At 33.4% G+C, this 14,174-nt stretch overlaps 2 protein-coding genes across 6 annotated transcripts; both read right to left on the reverse strand.

Annotated features, from left to right (window-relative positions):
• Positions 1 to 5,970: 5,970 nt before the first annotated feature.
• On the reverse strand, positions 5,971 to 11,468 carry LOC113752731 (protein SUPPRESSOR OF npr1-1, CONSTITUTIVE 1-like). 5 transcript variants are annotated; one of them, XM_027296945.1, is made up of 7 exons: positions 9,857 to 11,468; positions 9,029 to 9,206; positions 8,550 to 8,724; positions 8,283 to 8,434; positions 8,002 to 8,141; positions 7,103 to 7,440; positions 5,971 to 6,343 (listed from the first exon to the last, which is right to left on the reverse strand). In XM_027296945.1, the coding sequence occupies exon 1, from the start codon at positions 11,077 to 11,079 to the stop codon at positions 9,865 to 9,867; it is 1,215 nt and encodes a 404-aa protein (XP_027152746.1). In that variant the 5' UTR covers positions 11,080 to 11,468; the 3' UTR covers positions 5,971 to 6,343; positions 7,103 to 7,440; positions 8,002 to 8,141; positions 8,283 to 8,434; positions 8,550 to 8,724; positions 9,029 to 9,206; positions 9,857 to 9,864. The 5 variants fall into 5 exon arrangements, with proteins under 5 accessions (XP_027152746.1, XP_027152822.1, XP_027152687.1 ...); XM_027297021.1 differs by having other exon boundaries at positions 8,002 to 8,405; XM_027296886.1 differs by having other exon boundaries at positions 7,103 to 7,233; positions 8,002 to 8,434.
• Positions 11,168 to 13,561, reverse strand: LOC113759593 (putative disease resistance protein RGA3). Its single transcript, XM_027302174.1, has one exon. It carries the CDS (start codon positions 13,559 to 13,561, stop codon positions 11,168 to 11,170), a length of 2,394 nt encoding a protein of 797 aa, XP_027157975.1.
• Positions 13,562 to 14,174: the final 613 nt, after the last annotated feature.

Raw genomic sequence — 14,174 nt, forward strand, 5'->3', positions numbered from 1 at the left:
TTATTTGAGTTGTAGTTATTTTATTTTATTTTAATTTATTCCAAATAATTTAGTTACTCTCATTTTCAAAAACCCCCATATCTGGAACTTGAGAAGAAATTAAATTATCCCCAATCCCTGTGGATTCGACCCTGCTTACCGCTATATACAGAATTTGTATTTTACTTGAGCAGGTATTTATTATTGCACAGGCTCGACACCCTGTCAGGTTAAAAGCATTAAACCTCGCTCAACCTTATTGTCAGTGACAGTTTGCCTCCCTTAACTCAATAAATGGGCACTTTCCCCCCTTATCTATGTTTTAGGAAAAAATACTCCTTCTATATTAATTATTACTAGTGCTAAAGGCATACCCAATATATGTATAGTTTAGAAATAATTATTAATTTTTATGAATATATTAATTTTTTTTACAAAATTAAATTTTGTATAAATTCTTCATAAAAAATTACAATTTATTGGTATTTTTTCTTTAATATAGTTATAGTTAATTTAGTAGTTAGAATATTTAAGGGAGTTATGGAAATATATTAGCAAATGTGATTTGGTGGTTAGGGTAAAAATTGATTTTTTTTAAGGACAAAATTGGAAGTTCAGAAAATGACAAAAACTTTTACCCCAACTGCCATTTCTCTCTCTTAATTATTGCATAGATATAGATTTTATTTATTTTTTCTCATTTTTCCCTTCTTCACTTGTCATTCCTTTATATTTTTTAATTTTCCTCCTTTCTCTCATGTGATCAACTATTTTCTTCTCTTTGCTATTATCATCTATAGATTAATTTTAATGTTCTTAAACTTATTCTTTATTTATTTCTATACTTTTTACACTTTGTTGAAGTAATAATTATCATAAAGTCTATGCTATAACAAAGCATATTAGTAATAATTATCATAAAGTCTATGATATAACAAAGCATATTACCTATGTGAACAGACTATTTCATCTATTTTTTAAATCAATATATCTAGAGTTTAGAATAAACTAATTTCTAATAACAATAGTAACAAATTCAAATCAAAATAACATAGAGGTTAATAAACAATACATGAAAAAGTAAATAAAAATATTAGTTACTTTATTTTTTTGGGATATACTTTTCAATGTTAAGTAATTTAAAGTTCTAGTTTGCATATCTTTTTAAATAGTCAAATTGTTAGTAATATACACTTTTTGATTATGACATGCATATATTAGTTTTTTACACTATACAGTTTGTCTTGAATTTTTTAAAAAGGTAAATAAATAAAATAAGAATGAAACTATAAGTAAAATATAATTACAATATTATAATAGGGACAGTCGTTCAAAACGTCCCTCACACTTTAGAAAGTGACTTTTTAGTCCCTCACTTTTAAAAGTGTAATTTTACGTCTCTTACAAATTCATATTGGTCAAATTTTGTTCCTATCTAGATTTTCGATTAGTTTTTTGTTGGAATCCACCACGTGCCTTGTACGTGATCATTTTTGAAGGACAGAATTGTCAAATTAAATTTTATATAATCCGATCCATAGTCTGTTACATTTCACAAAATAAATTTTTTCGTCCCCCACATTTCACAAAATGAATTTTTTTCATTCCTCACATTTTACAAAATGAATTTTTTCATCCCTTTTTGATCATGTATACGAAATAGCATTTTTTTAAAAACTCATTTATATATCTATTTGATTTCATATGAACTGTACAAATAGTATATAATATATCTCTATTTAATTTTGTCTAAACATATTGTTTAGGTGAAATTAAATAGATATATATATATATATGGGTTTAAAAAAATTGTTAGTTTTTTACTCATGTTAGCATAGAGCACCATAGTTTAGAGCAAAACTTTAGTATAGGAACAATTAATGAAACATGAATTCAAGGCCTTTTTTCACTCGCACAATCGAACAGCTACTAATGTTATTGGCTTTTCATCCTCGCACTTTGAATGCTTTCATTGATATGGTATCTTCGTATCCATATTCATTAGATCAACAAGTAAAGCAATTCAAAGCGCTTAAAATGGAAATCATGCCAACCAAGAAGATATACCTGTGATGATCAAGAGAAGATATACCTGTCATGAAAACCAAGAAGAGGAACAATTAGCATAGGGATAAAAAAATTATACATGAAACACAAAAGGATAAATCAAGTCAAGGACATTTGAAATGATCAAGACACACAGCAAAACATTTCACTAAAGAGGTATATTAAGTAATAGTCGTAGTGAATAATAACTGGCAAGTGTTCCACGCAAAATTATCTCTCAAGCCCTTATATTTCTCTTTTCCTGCATAAATTTATATTTTCCTTAAAAAAAAGAGTAAGAACACTTCACATGAAAAAAGAGTTAAAAATTTTTGAGGAGGGAAAGAATAGAAATGAAATTGATCATCCTTGAATAGCATCAAGATAAACCTATCGTTTATAGTAGGAAATATATAGTCTGTAATCAGGAGGAGGGAAAGAATTATATCTAAATCTATACAATAAATGTTAGATAAAAATAGAGATATAGAAGAGACAAGAATGTAAACCTCCGACAATGTTCGAGATATAGAATTTGCAGGAATAATACATGTTTATATAGAAAGTTAAAAAGCTTCTAAGTGATCTACTTGCTATAAAAGTTTGCATCAAAGAATTTTTATTTTTAGGTAATTTTTAGTCAAAATCAATCCTTTATTTTGTCTCTAATAAGATAATCTAGATTGTACAAGGACAAGCTTTTACTGAAAAATTATCATATGATACTAAATAGTTATATTATTTTAGATCAAATAGGTCTAACAATGTGCCAGGTATATAAGGATTAGATTTATTAATTAGGTAAGTTATTTTTTAACCAATTATTGTAAAAACAGGCCCACAAATCTAATCATCATATGCAATAGAAAAACATTGAATTCATCTGATCATCTATGTACACTCAAATTTTAAATAATTGAGGTTCATTACCAAAATTGTAGCCCCATTCAAAATTGAGTAATTAATTCTTACTACCACAAAGTTAGCTTTGTTGTTCATTTCAATATTAATTAGATTAGAGATACAATGAAAAGGTTTTTAAATAATAATATCAATCTCCATTACAATTAGTGACAGTTAGACAAATAATCTTTTAATTTTTTATATATAGGCTTGTTTCCATTTTGTTAAAAATTGTCACCCAATTTTTGTATTTCATGTTAGATTCATCTCTTATAATTGAAACTTATGTTTGTTTTTTTATTTATATGATGTAGGAATTTGCTAAGGCTCAATTTTATGATAATTTTTATTCTTTTGTTTAAACTTAATACAAATTACTATGTGTTTCCAAGTAAAAATGGAATACAATGATCATTTTGGGTCATTGAATTCATTTATTTATGTTTTTAAAGAATTTAAAGGTTTGACAAGTGCGAGATTCTGCAATTATGGTACATAAGCTAACACAAAAATTTACAAAACAGCTAACCTGGCATATGATTGCTATGAAACATTGCACATGTGGGATAATGTAACTGACATAGCAAATGAATTAATAGGAGAAAAAAAAATAAAAAATAGCACCTGACTTAATAGGTCCAAAAAATAAAATAAAATAAGGAACCTAATTCTTGCAACAATTTGGCATGTGTCAAAACTAATTGTAGTAATTATAGATTCTAAGCAGATAATTTTACATTAAACCTTAATTCTTATGTAGATTCTAAGCAGATAATTTTACATTACATCGTCACCCCTATTGATAAACAAATTTTTAAAATCTACAATTTGGTTCATCAAATATTTCACAATTTTAGACTCTACAAAAAATATTTAGTTTTACATATAGTTGAAAACTAAACATAATAGCGTTTAATACTAATTCATAAAAAATGTTTATGCAAACATTTATTTATAACACGTGATTTGTATAGTATTTGAAAATTTAAAATGATTTAAAAAAATTGACAGGAGGTGAAAAAAAAAAAGAAAACCTTTCATCTAAAGAAATATATATTTTGTCCTTGAATTGCAAAATATGTTTATATTTCAAAGATACCTTACTAAACAACAAAGGGAATCCATTCAGTTCATTAGTCATAAAGAATTCATTCATGACCAAATGTATTGAATGAGAAATATATAGTGTTCATATCGCATTTCAAGGCAATATGGGGAAATCATTGTCTAATTGTAAAGTTAAATAGTATATTGAGTAGGAAAGAGATAGTATAGAAGGGTGCAGTTGATAAAATTGAAGTCTGAAATCTAAAATTTGATATATGAAATCTGAAGTCTGAATCCAATAAGTTATTGAATTGTTAAGTACTAAATATGATACATTTGAGTATATATTACATTAAACGATAAATAAACAGCTCATCACTTATTTTTGGGAACAAGTTTTGCCTAAAAAATTCAGTACCATTTAATTAATTTAGATGTTTAATTTTTTTGTTATCAAATGCATCTAAATATGCTAATAGCTGAATTCATTAAATTTAAGTACTGAATTGGGTTATCAAACAAGTATGTAGTTTTAGGCTATGAAATTGGGGTAGGGATAGATGTAGAACATTTAAACTAAGGCGTGTGCTGTGATATTTCCTAAAAATTTTCATAGGGTAAAAAGTTTTAATTTATAAACAACATTAGTGAAAGTGTTCAATGCTTTCAGGGGGAAAAAATCTAATAATCAATGTGTATCTGTATGAAAATGTCTGGGAGTCTGAGCATGTTTTGGTTGAATGTTATAATTCAACAATTCAACAAATTAAGTGATATAACTTTCACTTGAAACTTTGTATACGAATTAAGTGGGTCTCAATGCATTCATATGTAAGAAAATTGTGCTATAAAACAAATTTAATAGAAAAAGCACAAAATGCATTAATTTAGGTATTTAATGGGGTTATCAAACATCCCCTTACGTTATAATGTGCATTTTATGAATACGTGTATATCTTTGCAACTCTAGGGAGGAGCAATGGGTTGGGTGGTATGGGGGCAGGAAGTATAAGTAAAATGTTTCGAGTTTGAGTCCTTCCGCTTATACTTAAAAAAAAAAAAAAAAAAGCTAACTTGAATGCAATTCTATCAATCCTTTCCACAATGTGTTCTCAAACATTTAATGCTTTTATTTTTTCTTCTTAACTTTATCTTTTCAATCACTAATTTATATTATTTGTATATATATCTCCCACAATTTTGGACAAACTCTCTTTATTTTGTCCTTCTCAAATTTTTAGTTACAAAATTTTTTAAATGCGTTGATTATAATGAATCCCTAGGATACAACTCTAGTAAATTGTCTCAATAGTTATCTTTCCTTAGTATCATGTATGAAAAAAAAAAATTAAATCCTTCTATGATGAATAATTTATAAATTTTTCCATTTTCTTTTAACTTCGGATACAAAAATTGCAAAATTGGTAAGGTTAGGTCTAAAAATTTGACTTCCAACTTTACCATAACAAATTTTCTCAACTAAATTTAAAGGGACGGATTGCAAAACTTGCTAGCAAATTTTCTACATTTGTTCTTGAGTTTTAAATCAAGTCATACTATTGGACTGAGATTGATTCAATTGCAATATAATCATTTCATTTTTATGTTTATGATACTATCAATACAGAATGAATTGGTACTATAAAAAAATCATTTTCTTTTCTTCGTATACAATTTAAATAATTCTCGCTTAATGTTACCAAAATTTTTTCTTTTGGCAACTTATTTCTTGAAAATCATGGCAAAGATATGTATTTTGAATTGTTAGATGTATGCCTTTTCCTTAAAAAAATGATGCTTTAAAATGTCCAACTGATTTTACAAAGAAAAGTTTATTATCCCACAAAAGCTTTTTATTTTCTTATTCTTTTTCACCTTTTTTTAAAATTATTTTTCACCCTCCCAACCCCTCCCCACATCCTGCCTACCCCTTACAAAGAAAGGGACTAACTCTTTTCATTTTCTCAAGTATCTGCTGCAATGCTCTCTCTCTCTGTAAGCCAAGCTGGAGTAATACATGCATTCTAGCCAGCCATGTGTACGACACTTTTAGAATAGTTAAACTGAAGTTTTGGGATACAGAACTATAGAGCAAAACTTTAGTATAGTAACAAATAATGGAAATGTGAATTGAAGGACTTTTTCACGCCTACAATCCAACAACTAGCTTCCAATGCTCTTTCCTTCTCATTCTCTCACTTTCAATGCTTCCAATGATATGAGATCTATGTTCATGCGATTGACAAGTAGAGGAATCCAGAGAGCTTATAATGGAACCAAGATCAACCAAATTGGCTACTAGTCTCAGCAGCAAATTGGTTCCTTGATATGCTTTCCTCTGTCTGAAGCAAATCAAATTAGAAGAAACCTGCAAAATACATGAAAACTTCTCAGGCACTTCCATGTGTATGTGAAAGACATGCCAACTTCAAGAGAAGCAAGCTTTTAATCAATCGAAACTACATTCATACACTACAGCTCGGAAACCGTTGCTTTGTACGTGTTCCAACATAGCCTGTTAGACACTGATTGTCTTAAATATTGACATAGATATCCGATTAACAGTTCCCAATAAGCAAAGAACTCTATAAGCAACTAGTAACGAAAAGATGATCATTCTAACCAATTAGTGGATGAACCAAAAATGGAACGCAAAAATTAGCAAAGGCAATAAAATTTGCTTGAATGTCAATGTTAATAGAACATATGAATGAAAGCTATATGTCTATGTAAAACTCAGCAGGAGTGAGACTATAATCCTTCCTCCGCTTAAAAATTGAGGTCCTAATCTTAGCTAGTTTGGCAAAATAATCCCAAGCAAAAAGTCATGGTTGAGCATTCATGTATTATCATTCAAAACCAATAATCAACAGATTTAGCCTCTAAGTACCTTCTTTTGAGCAGACTGATTTCTCCTAACACACTTAAGATATTTGGGACAAAAAAGGACTAGTAAAGGATAACCTTTTTCAGAAGGAAGTAGCAAAAGAATGTCACTATTCTATAATTGTTGACAAGTAGTTTCCTTCTTCCTTGAATTTGTTATAGTTAACTGTCAACTTCATTTCAATGGCAATGCTGAAATATGCTCATCTAACCTTAGAAGAAGAGACTTGTGGCACATTACCTCTATCTGGTGGAACGAACCACTTTGAAGAACTTCCTTGTGTAACATTTACTATTGATTTACTGCCTTCATTGGTCTTCACAAAGCTCAGATATAGCCAAATCATTGCCTTCATTTCTGCATTCTATGCACTACAGGACATAACAATTTCAATTTTTCTGTTTGGTATTTGAGAAGTCTCCATCAAGGCTAATGCAATTTAATGAGCAAAATAACTGTAATTGGTAACCATCTTCATTTGCGAAATCTGCCTGATCAGTGACAAATAATTTCTTCCCTTTGACATTCTCACAAAAACAACAGGGAGCCATGTGGTTCTTTTTCCAAAAAGATGAAGTCTGCTTCCCAAACAGATTCAGGAAAAAAAAATCACCATGTTACATTACAGTAATATTAAGGGCAAAATTAGCCATGTCAAACCTTCAAAACTTATGAAGAATGTATTACAAAAATTCCTAAAGAGCAAAAATTAGCAAAGTTGTATCAATTAAGCCATCAAAAACACAAAGTGCAAAGCTCAATTTTATATGTGATTGATTTGAAGTTATGGAAACTACAACACATAGTAGACCTTTAATCCACTGAGTCTATATATCTGTTCATTTACTCCGTCACATATTGCTTTCTAGAAGATTGATCATCACTCCTTAAGAGAACAATGTTCTACGACATCACCATCCATACATTTTTGCTTGGAGACCACTTCTTCCTACATGTTACAACATAAGATGGAATGCTACAATAACAAAACCTGTTTATTGATCATTCAAACTGCAAATTTTTTGATTGTGACCATTTATCTTGAAGTAGACATGTCAAAATAATTAATTAGTTAAGAACCATGACAGTACTCAGGATACATTATTTTACTCAAACAAATTCAACGCTGAGCCTTATACCTAGAATGGCTAACCGTTAGCACAGTTCTACCATGAGTCTCTCTTGTTCTCGAGTGGAAAGGTTAACCTGTTGTCCAATTGACAAAGGCCTTGCAAGATCTGGCGGGAACCTTTGAATGAGGACGTAGGAATTCTTGCATCTGCAATTGCAGCACCAAATCTTTTAACTGTTTCCACCCAAATGAATGATTGACACTGCAATCACATGCGTCGTTTATGTCGTCCAAATGATCGTCAATGCTGTCTACAATGTCTAACTTCTTTCCATCAAATCTTCTCACCTCTGGAACTGAAGTATCAGCAAGTCCAGTTTTTTCAGGCAAGTCTAGTACCTTGATAGCTCTCTAGTACCAGCTACCATGCTCCCCTCTAATTCTTCTCCATCCATACTACTTTCTACAAGCCTGGCACAAGCCACTCTGTTTTTAGCACGCTACAAGGAGAAAAGGCTTAGTATTTGATTTATTTTGTTAAACACTTCCAGAAAACAGATAAAAAAAGAAAAGCCATTGAAACAGCCCCAAAGACATGCAGTCAACATTTTTTACCTTTATTTCCACATTCCGAGCAATATATGGCATTCTGGTGGGAAAATCACAAATAACTACCTTCAATCTTCAAAACTTGACTGATAAGTGAAAATAACTTCTCCCTCCTGACATTCTCATAAGAACAACACGGGAACCTTGGTGTTCTTTGTCCAAAAAGCATGATTTCTGCTTCCTAAACAAATTTTGGAAAAAAAAATCACAATATTACATCACAGTGCTACTTCAGTTATGACATTAAGTAGAAACACGAGCCACGAAAAGGTTTGGTCTGGTAACTAGTGCAACAATTTATCACTCAAAATCCTAAAGAGCAAAAATTAAACTAAATCCCATTGATTAAACCATAGAGAACACATACTAGTGCAGATACCACCTTGCATTTAGGCACAATTACATGACTCACACATACTTGCAAACTTGGACCAATTCCCTTGCACTTTTAGTAAGTTCGGTGGAGACTTTTCCAAACCACATACCTCCTCATCTTTCTTCAAAAAAGATTGGAAACCACAGCCTAATGTTTCAGTTGGAGAATACGAACAGTGTAATAAGATGCTTTAGAGGTTCCAGGCTGACTCTGCCTTGAGCACACTTTTGAGCCTTTTGCAATGTTTCGGCACTATGACTGCTTTCTGTGTCACTGACAGTTGTTGCCTGCAAGGCCATAATATCATCAATCCAATTCACAAAACAGAAAAGTAGCTAGATATAGTTTCTGAGCTTTAAAAATTTTGAAAGATGATAAACATTTGTAGTATTAGCAGCACCCTAGTTCCTCTGCAAACAATTTCAACTTGATCGACATTATGGCAATCATAACGCAGAGTCCTACAGAGGAGATAACAGTGAAGATTAAGAACATATCCATCCATTAAATGCCAGCGGTAAAAACAAAAATTGTAACGTTCTCCCAAAATTGCTATTTTATTGGTTTTAATGTTGTTTGGAAAATATCAGTGTAAAAAAAAAAAATAATAAGTGAATTTCGTGAACAAAATAATCAGTACCAAGTTCATAGAGAGTAGTGAATTTTACCATGCTTATCAATCTTTTCGATGGTTTAGAAAGTAGATGAAATCCACAATTTTTATTGTCTTTCAATTTGATCGTAACTCTACTTTGTTAATGACAAGAATTAGTTTATAAATTGAACGAGAAAGTTATCTTCACCGGTTTATAAATAGAGAAACAGAGAGTTATAGAGAAAAAGAGTAAGGGACAAATATGGATAGAATAAGATGGTGAAGAACAGCGATATCAAATAATGAGAAGCAATTAATTAAAATTTTGAGGTGAAATCTTACCGGATGGCTCAGAAAGACTTATAATTTCTTATACGCTCTGGAATATTAGAGATCTTGGTCCACTCGGAGCCGCTTTGAGGAGTGCATCTTTCGCCTAATAGAGGACAATAACCAATTTCCAAACGTTTTAATTTGAGGCGTTCCATGACAGCTATAGAGGGTAAATATTCAAGCTTTTTGCAATTCCATAGAAATAGTTCTTCAAGAGACGCAAGGTTCCCAAGCCAATCTGGTAAGGCTTCGATTGCTCCGAAGTGTTGTAGACGTAGTGATGTGATGTTAGTCAAGTGTTGAAGCTGATGTGGCAGAGATTTCGTGTCACGCATCCCTCTTAAATTCACGTGCTGGAGTGTCGATGAAGATGCTAATCCAGCCCAATCAAATTCCATTACAGAGTAATCTGAGACGGGACCAATCTCCACTTTCCTTAAGCTAGTAAGATAGCCAAATCCACTAGGCATCTCGGTAATCAATTTGTGACACTCCTGTATCGAGAACCTCTCGAGAGAAGGGGTTCGTCGCAAATCAAGGGGAAAGGAGACCAGATTGGGACAATTGAACAACCCCAGCTTTCGGAGAGACGTACACGACTCGAACATTTCCACCGGTAATCTTGTTAATCCATCGCATTCAACAATAAAAATTTGCTCAAGAGACTTAAGGAGGCTTTTCTGTCCTTTATTAGGATTTGATCCAAATGAATCAATTTTCGGGCAACCCGTTATCTCCAAGTGCTCTAAAGCTTCAAATTGATAAAGATCTTCTGGCAACTCATTCCGTAAATTCACACAATCAATGACTAGCAATCTCTTAAGACAAGCAGCGCAACTCATTCCTCTTAATGTTGTTATATTAGGGCAACGCCTCAATTCTACACGTTGAAGAATTGGAAAAAGGCAGAGTCGCTCGAGCATGTCAGTGGGTAGACTGTCACAGCCATCAATACTCAAACTGCTCTCTGATCGTATCACTGAATTAAGAGACACCATGCGTTGACGACCACCTCTTAATTTAAGGGATGAGAGATTGGCTATACTTCTCAGAACGTTTTCTACCAGCAAAACATGGCAATTCTCTTTGATTTCCAATACATCAAGACTTGGGAAACGACTTGGAGTTGGAATGGTGGTCAATTGGGGGCAATCCCTAATATACAACTTTTCCAGCACGGGAAACACATCCATCGCTTCATGTGCGTCCTTCCACTCTTCCAAATTTTTCATATTTTCAAGAGAGAGAATTTTAAGGGCTGGAAAGAATGTTTGTCTTCTAATAGTGCCTGAACCTCCTGATCCTCCGACCTCCTCATCACTAATACCATAGAATGAAAGCCCAATGCACAATGTGTTTTCCAATCCACACAGATGTAGATGTTGGAGGGACGGCAGTTGTCCTAGTGTGGGGAGGGCAAGTTCTCTGCAATTTATTAAGTGCAATTCCACTAATGGATGATTTCACAAGCCATTGTGGAATCCGATCTCCCCTAAAATTCCGGATATGCAACTCTTTTAAATTTGGGTGAGCTTCGAGACCTTCCAACACATCTCCATCGCATTTATCACTTTCCTGATCCCTGTTGCCCCACTCAAGTACCAACCGATACAGATTTTGCTTTTCAGATAGATTCGCCCGTTTAGCATCATCTTTTCCATTTACTAATTCAAGATTTCTGATTTCCAAGGAGCCTTTAAGATCTTGCAAGGTCCCAAGCTCTTGGATACCACTACCATCCTCTTGATGACCTATGTTAAAGAACTTTAACGTTTGAAGACAAGTCCATCGTCCAATACTGGATGGCATTTGGATTTTGCATCCTTTATCATAATGAAAATAGTGAAGATGTCTCATGCTAATCAAATTGCCCATCTTGTTTGGAAAACCTTCTTCAAGCTTGCCAATTCTCAGTGTTTGCAAACGGTAAAGTTTGCAAAGAGATTCTGGCAAAGTTGTAATCCTAGAGCCTGAAATGTCAAGTAAGTGTAAGTGTATTAGTTTGCCAATGGAGGTCGGCAACTCTTTGACATATGCTCCAAACAATTTTAGGACATGCAAGTATTTGAACTTTGATAACATATCATCAGCCATGCCACCCTTCAAAAATAATGTGCGAAGCGAAGCTGATACTTTTTCATTGATTCTTTCGGGTGAGTATACCGCAAGGTAACGGTCCTGATTGCTGCTGTTACGATTCAAAATTGATTTTGCAAAATCATGCACAAGATCATGCATTTTATACCATGTTCCCCACTTCCCTTTTACTTCTTCCAATAAGGAAGTTTGCAGCAAAGTTCTCAGATACTCATATCCTATTTTCTCCATCATTCTTTCATTTTGGGAATCCGGTTGAAGAAAGCCTTCAGCCATCCAAAGCTCAACTAATAGATCTTGTTCCATTCTAGTATCTTGATCAAAAATTGAGCAATATGCAAAACATTTCTTAACCGGTGCAGGTGACAGATGATCAAAACTCACCTTAAGTATTTGCTCAATCCCACCCTGATCTCCATTCAAGAGGCTCTCCTCCAAAATAGATAGCCAATCCTCTTTTCTCTTTTTAGATAACAAACCTCCGATTAACGTTGCTGCCAGAGGTAGACCGTCACATCTTCTTAAAACTTGCTTCCTTAAGGCTTCCAATTCTTTTGGCACTTCTTCCCCTACAGTTGCCCAATTTTTCACGATAGACCAGCAATCTTCATCGTATAGCTTTCTTAGGTCATGACGAGTAAAATTGATCCACCGATGTCTAGACAGAACAATTGCCACTTCTTGGAGACGAGAAGTAACAAGACACCAGCTCCCTTTCTTGGGTTTGAGTGCCTCCAAAGTGGTGAAAAAATCATTCAGCAATCCTTCTTGATAATTCCACAAATCGTCAAGAACAAGCAAATATCTTTTTTCCTTAAGTTCAGTTTCAATTCCTTCAACTATTACCTCCCTACTATCCACTTCAGCCTTTTTTCTTGTTGACGATTCTAGAATCATTTTGAAGAGCTCCATGATTTCAACTTCTTTAGCCACACAAACCCAAATTTTTTTGTCAAAATGATTATCAAACTGTGGAGTGTTGAAAACGGCTTTAGCTAGAGTTGTTTTTCCTAATCCTGGCGGGCCAGTTATGGAAATAACTGAAATACTATCACTTTCAGATTCGGTCAACAACTTCTTAACTATTTCTGATTCATCCTCGTCTCTTCCTAGGACATCACTTCGAACAATCTTAGAGTCGGTCTGTCGGCTTGCTGTGGCTCCAGATGCTTCTTCAGATTGGCCCTTGCATTCCAGTCCCAAACCTCTGGCATGCCCATGGATCCTTTCAAGGTTCGTGTTGATCTTCCTGATCATTGAACCAAACCTCCAACGAAAACCAATTTTATTAAAGAATGAAAAGCAGAAGAGTACCTTCTTTTTCATGAGTTGATTTTGATACTTCACCTTCCGACGAAGAATTTCATAGTTGAGCTTGTCCAGCACATTGTCAGCTTTGAAAACCTCATCTTCCAGCTGCTCGAGCCAATTCTGCACCCCTGGTCTACGCATATCCTTTTCGGCACCGGCCAAGAAGCCTCGGATCATTGCAGCAGATTGGTTGAATCTCTCCAGCTCCTCTGGGAATTCACGAACCAGATTAACATGGTCACCGGCAAGGGAAACAACCGTCTGCAATGCAACCTGAATGGTAGCACTAAGAGCAGCATCAGCCATTTTTTCTTGCTTGGGATTGGAATTAGGATGAAAGTTTTCTGATATTGATGATGGTGATGGGAATGCTCTCTGCGATGAGATAAGGAAGGAATCGCCAAAAGCAACTCCAATGGCCTGTCACGGAGGGTAAGGTATAATACCTCTCATGGTACGGATTCATTATACGGCCATGCATGACCAAACGAATAGTAAACTGCTTTTAAGAGAAGACTGCGGTCTTCAGAGTGTCAGTAAAGTTGTGGGGCCTTTGTTGTGGAAAAGATTAAACCATGGTAAAAAGGACACTCATACATGGTATTTGTAATCCTAGTAGATTTACAAAATTTTTTTTCTCTGTAATAAAAATTTGTGATCTCAATTCTCAAATCATATCAAACATTTTTTTTTTGAAGGATCAAATAATCAATGAAATTTTGAGACTACTATTTACTTTACACAGCCAAGGCTGTTGAGTCCAATATCATGAATACTGAACATAGGCTAACAATAATCAATGAATTATGCATTTTTGTACACATTCTTTGTTTTTGTTCGCACTGGCATTCAGCATATGTTTATGGTCGGATGTAACCATAATTATGTGACAGACTATGAACCCACAATCCGTGTAGTG

This window comes from Coffea eugenioides, chromosome 1 (assembly GCF_003713205.1).
Source record: "Coffea eugenioides isolate CCC68of chromosome 1, Ceug_1.0, whole genome shotgun sequence".
Classification (NCBI taxonomy): Eukaryota; Viridiplantae; Streptophyta; class Magnoliopsida; order Gentianales; family Rubiaceae; genus Coffea; species Coffea eugenioides.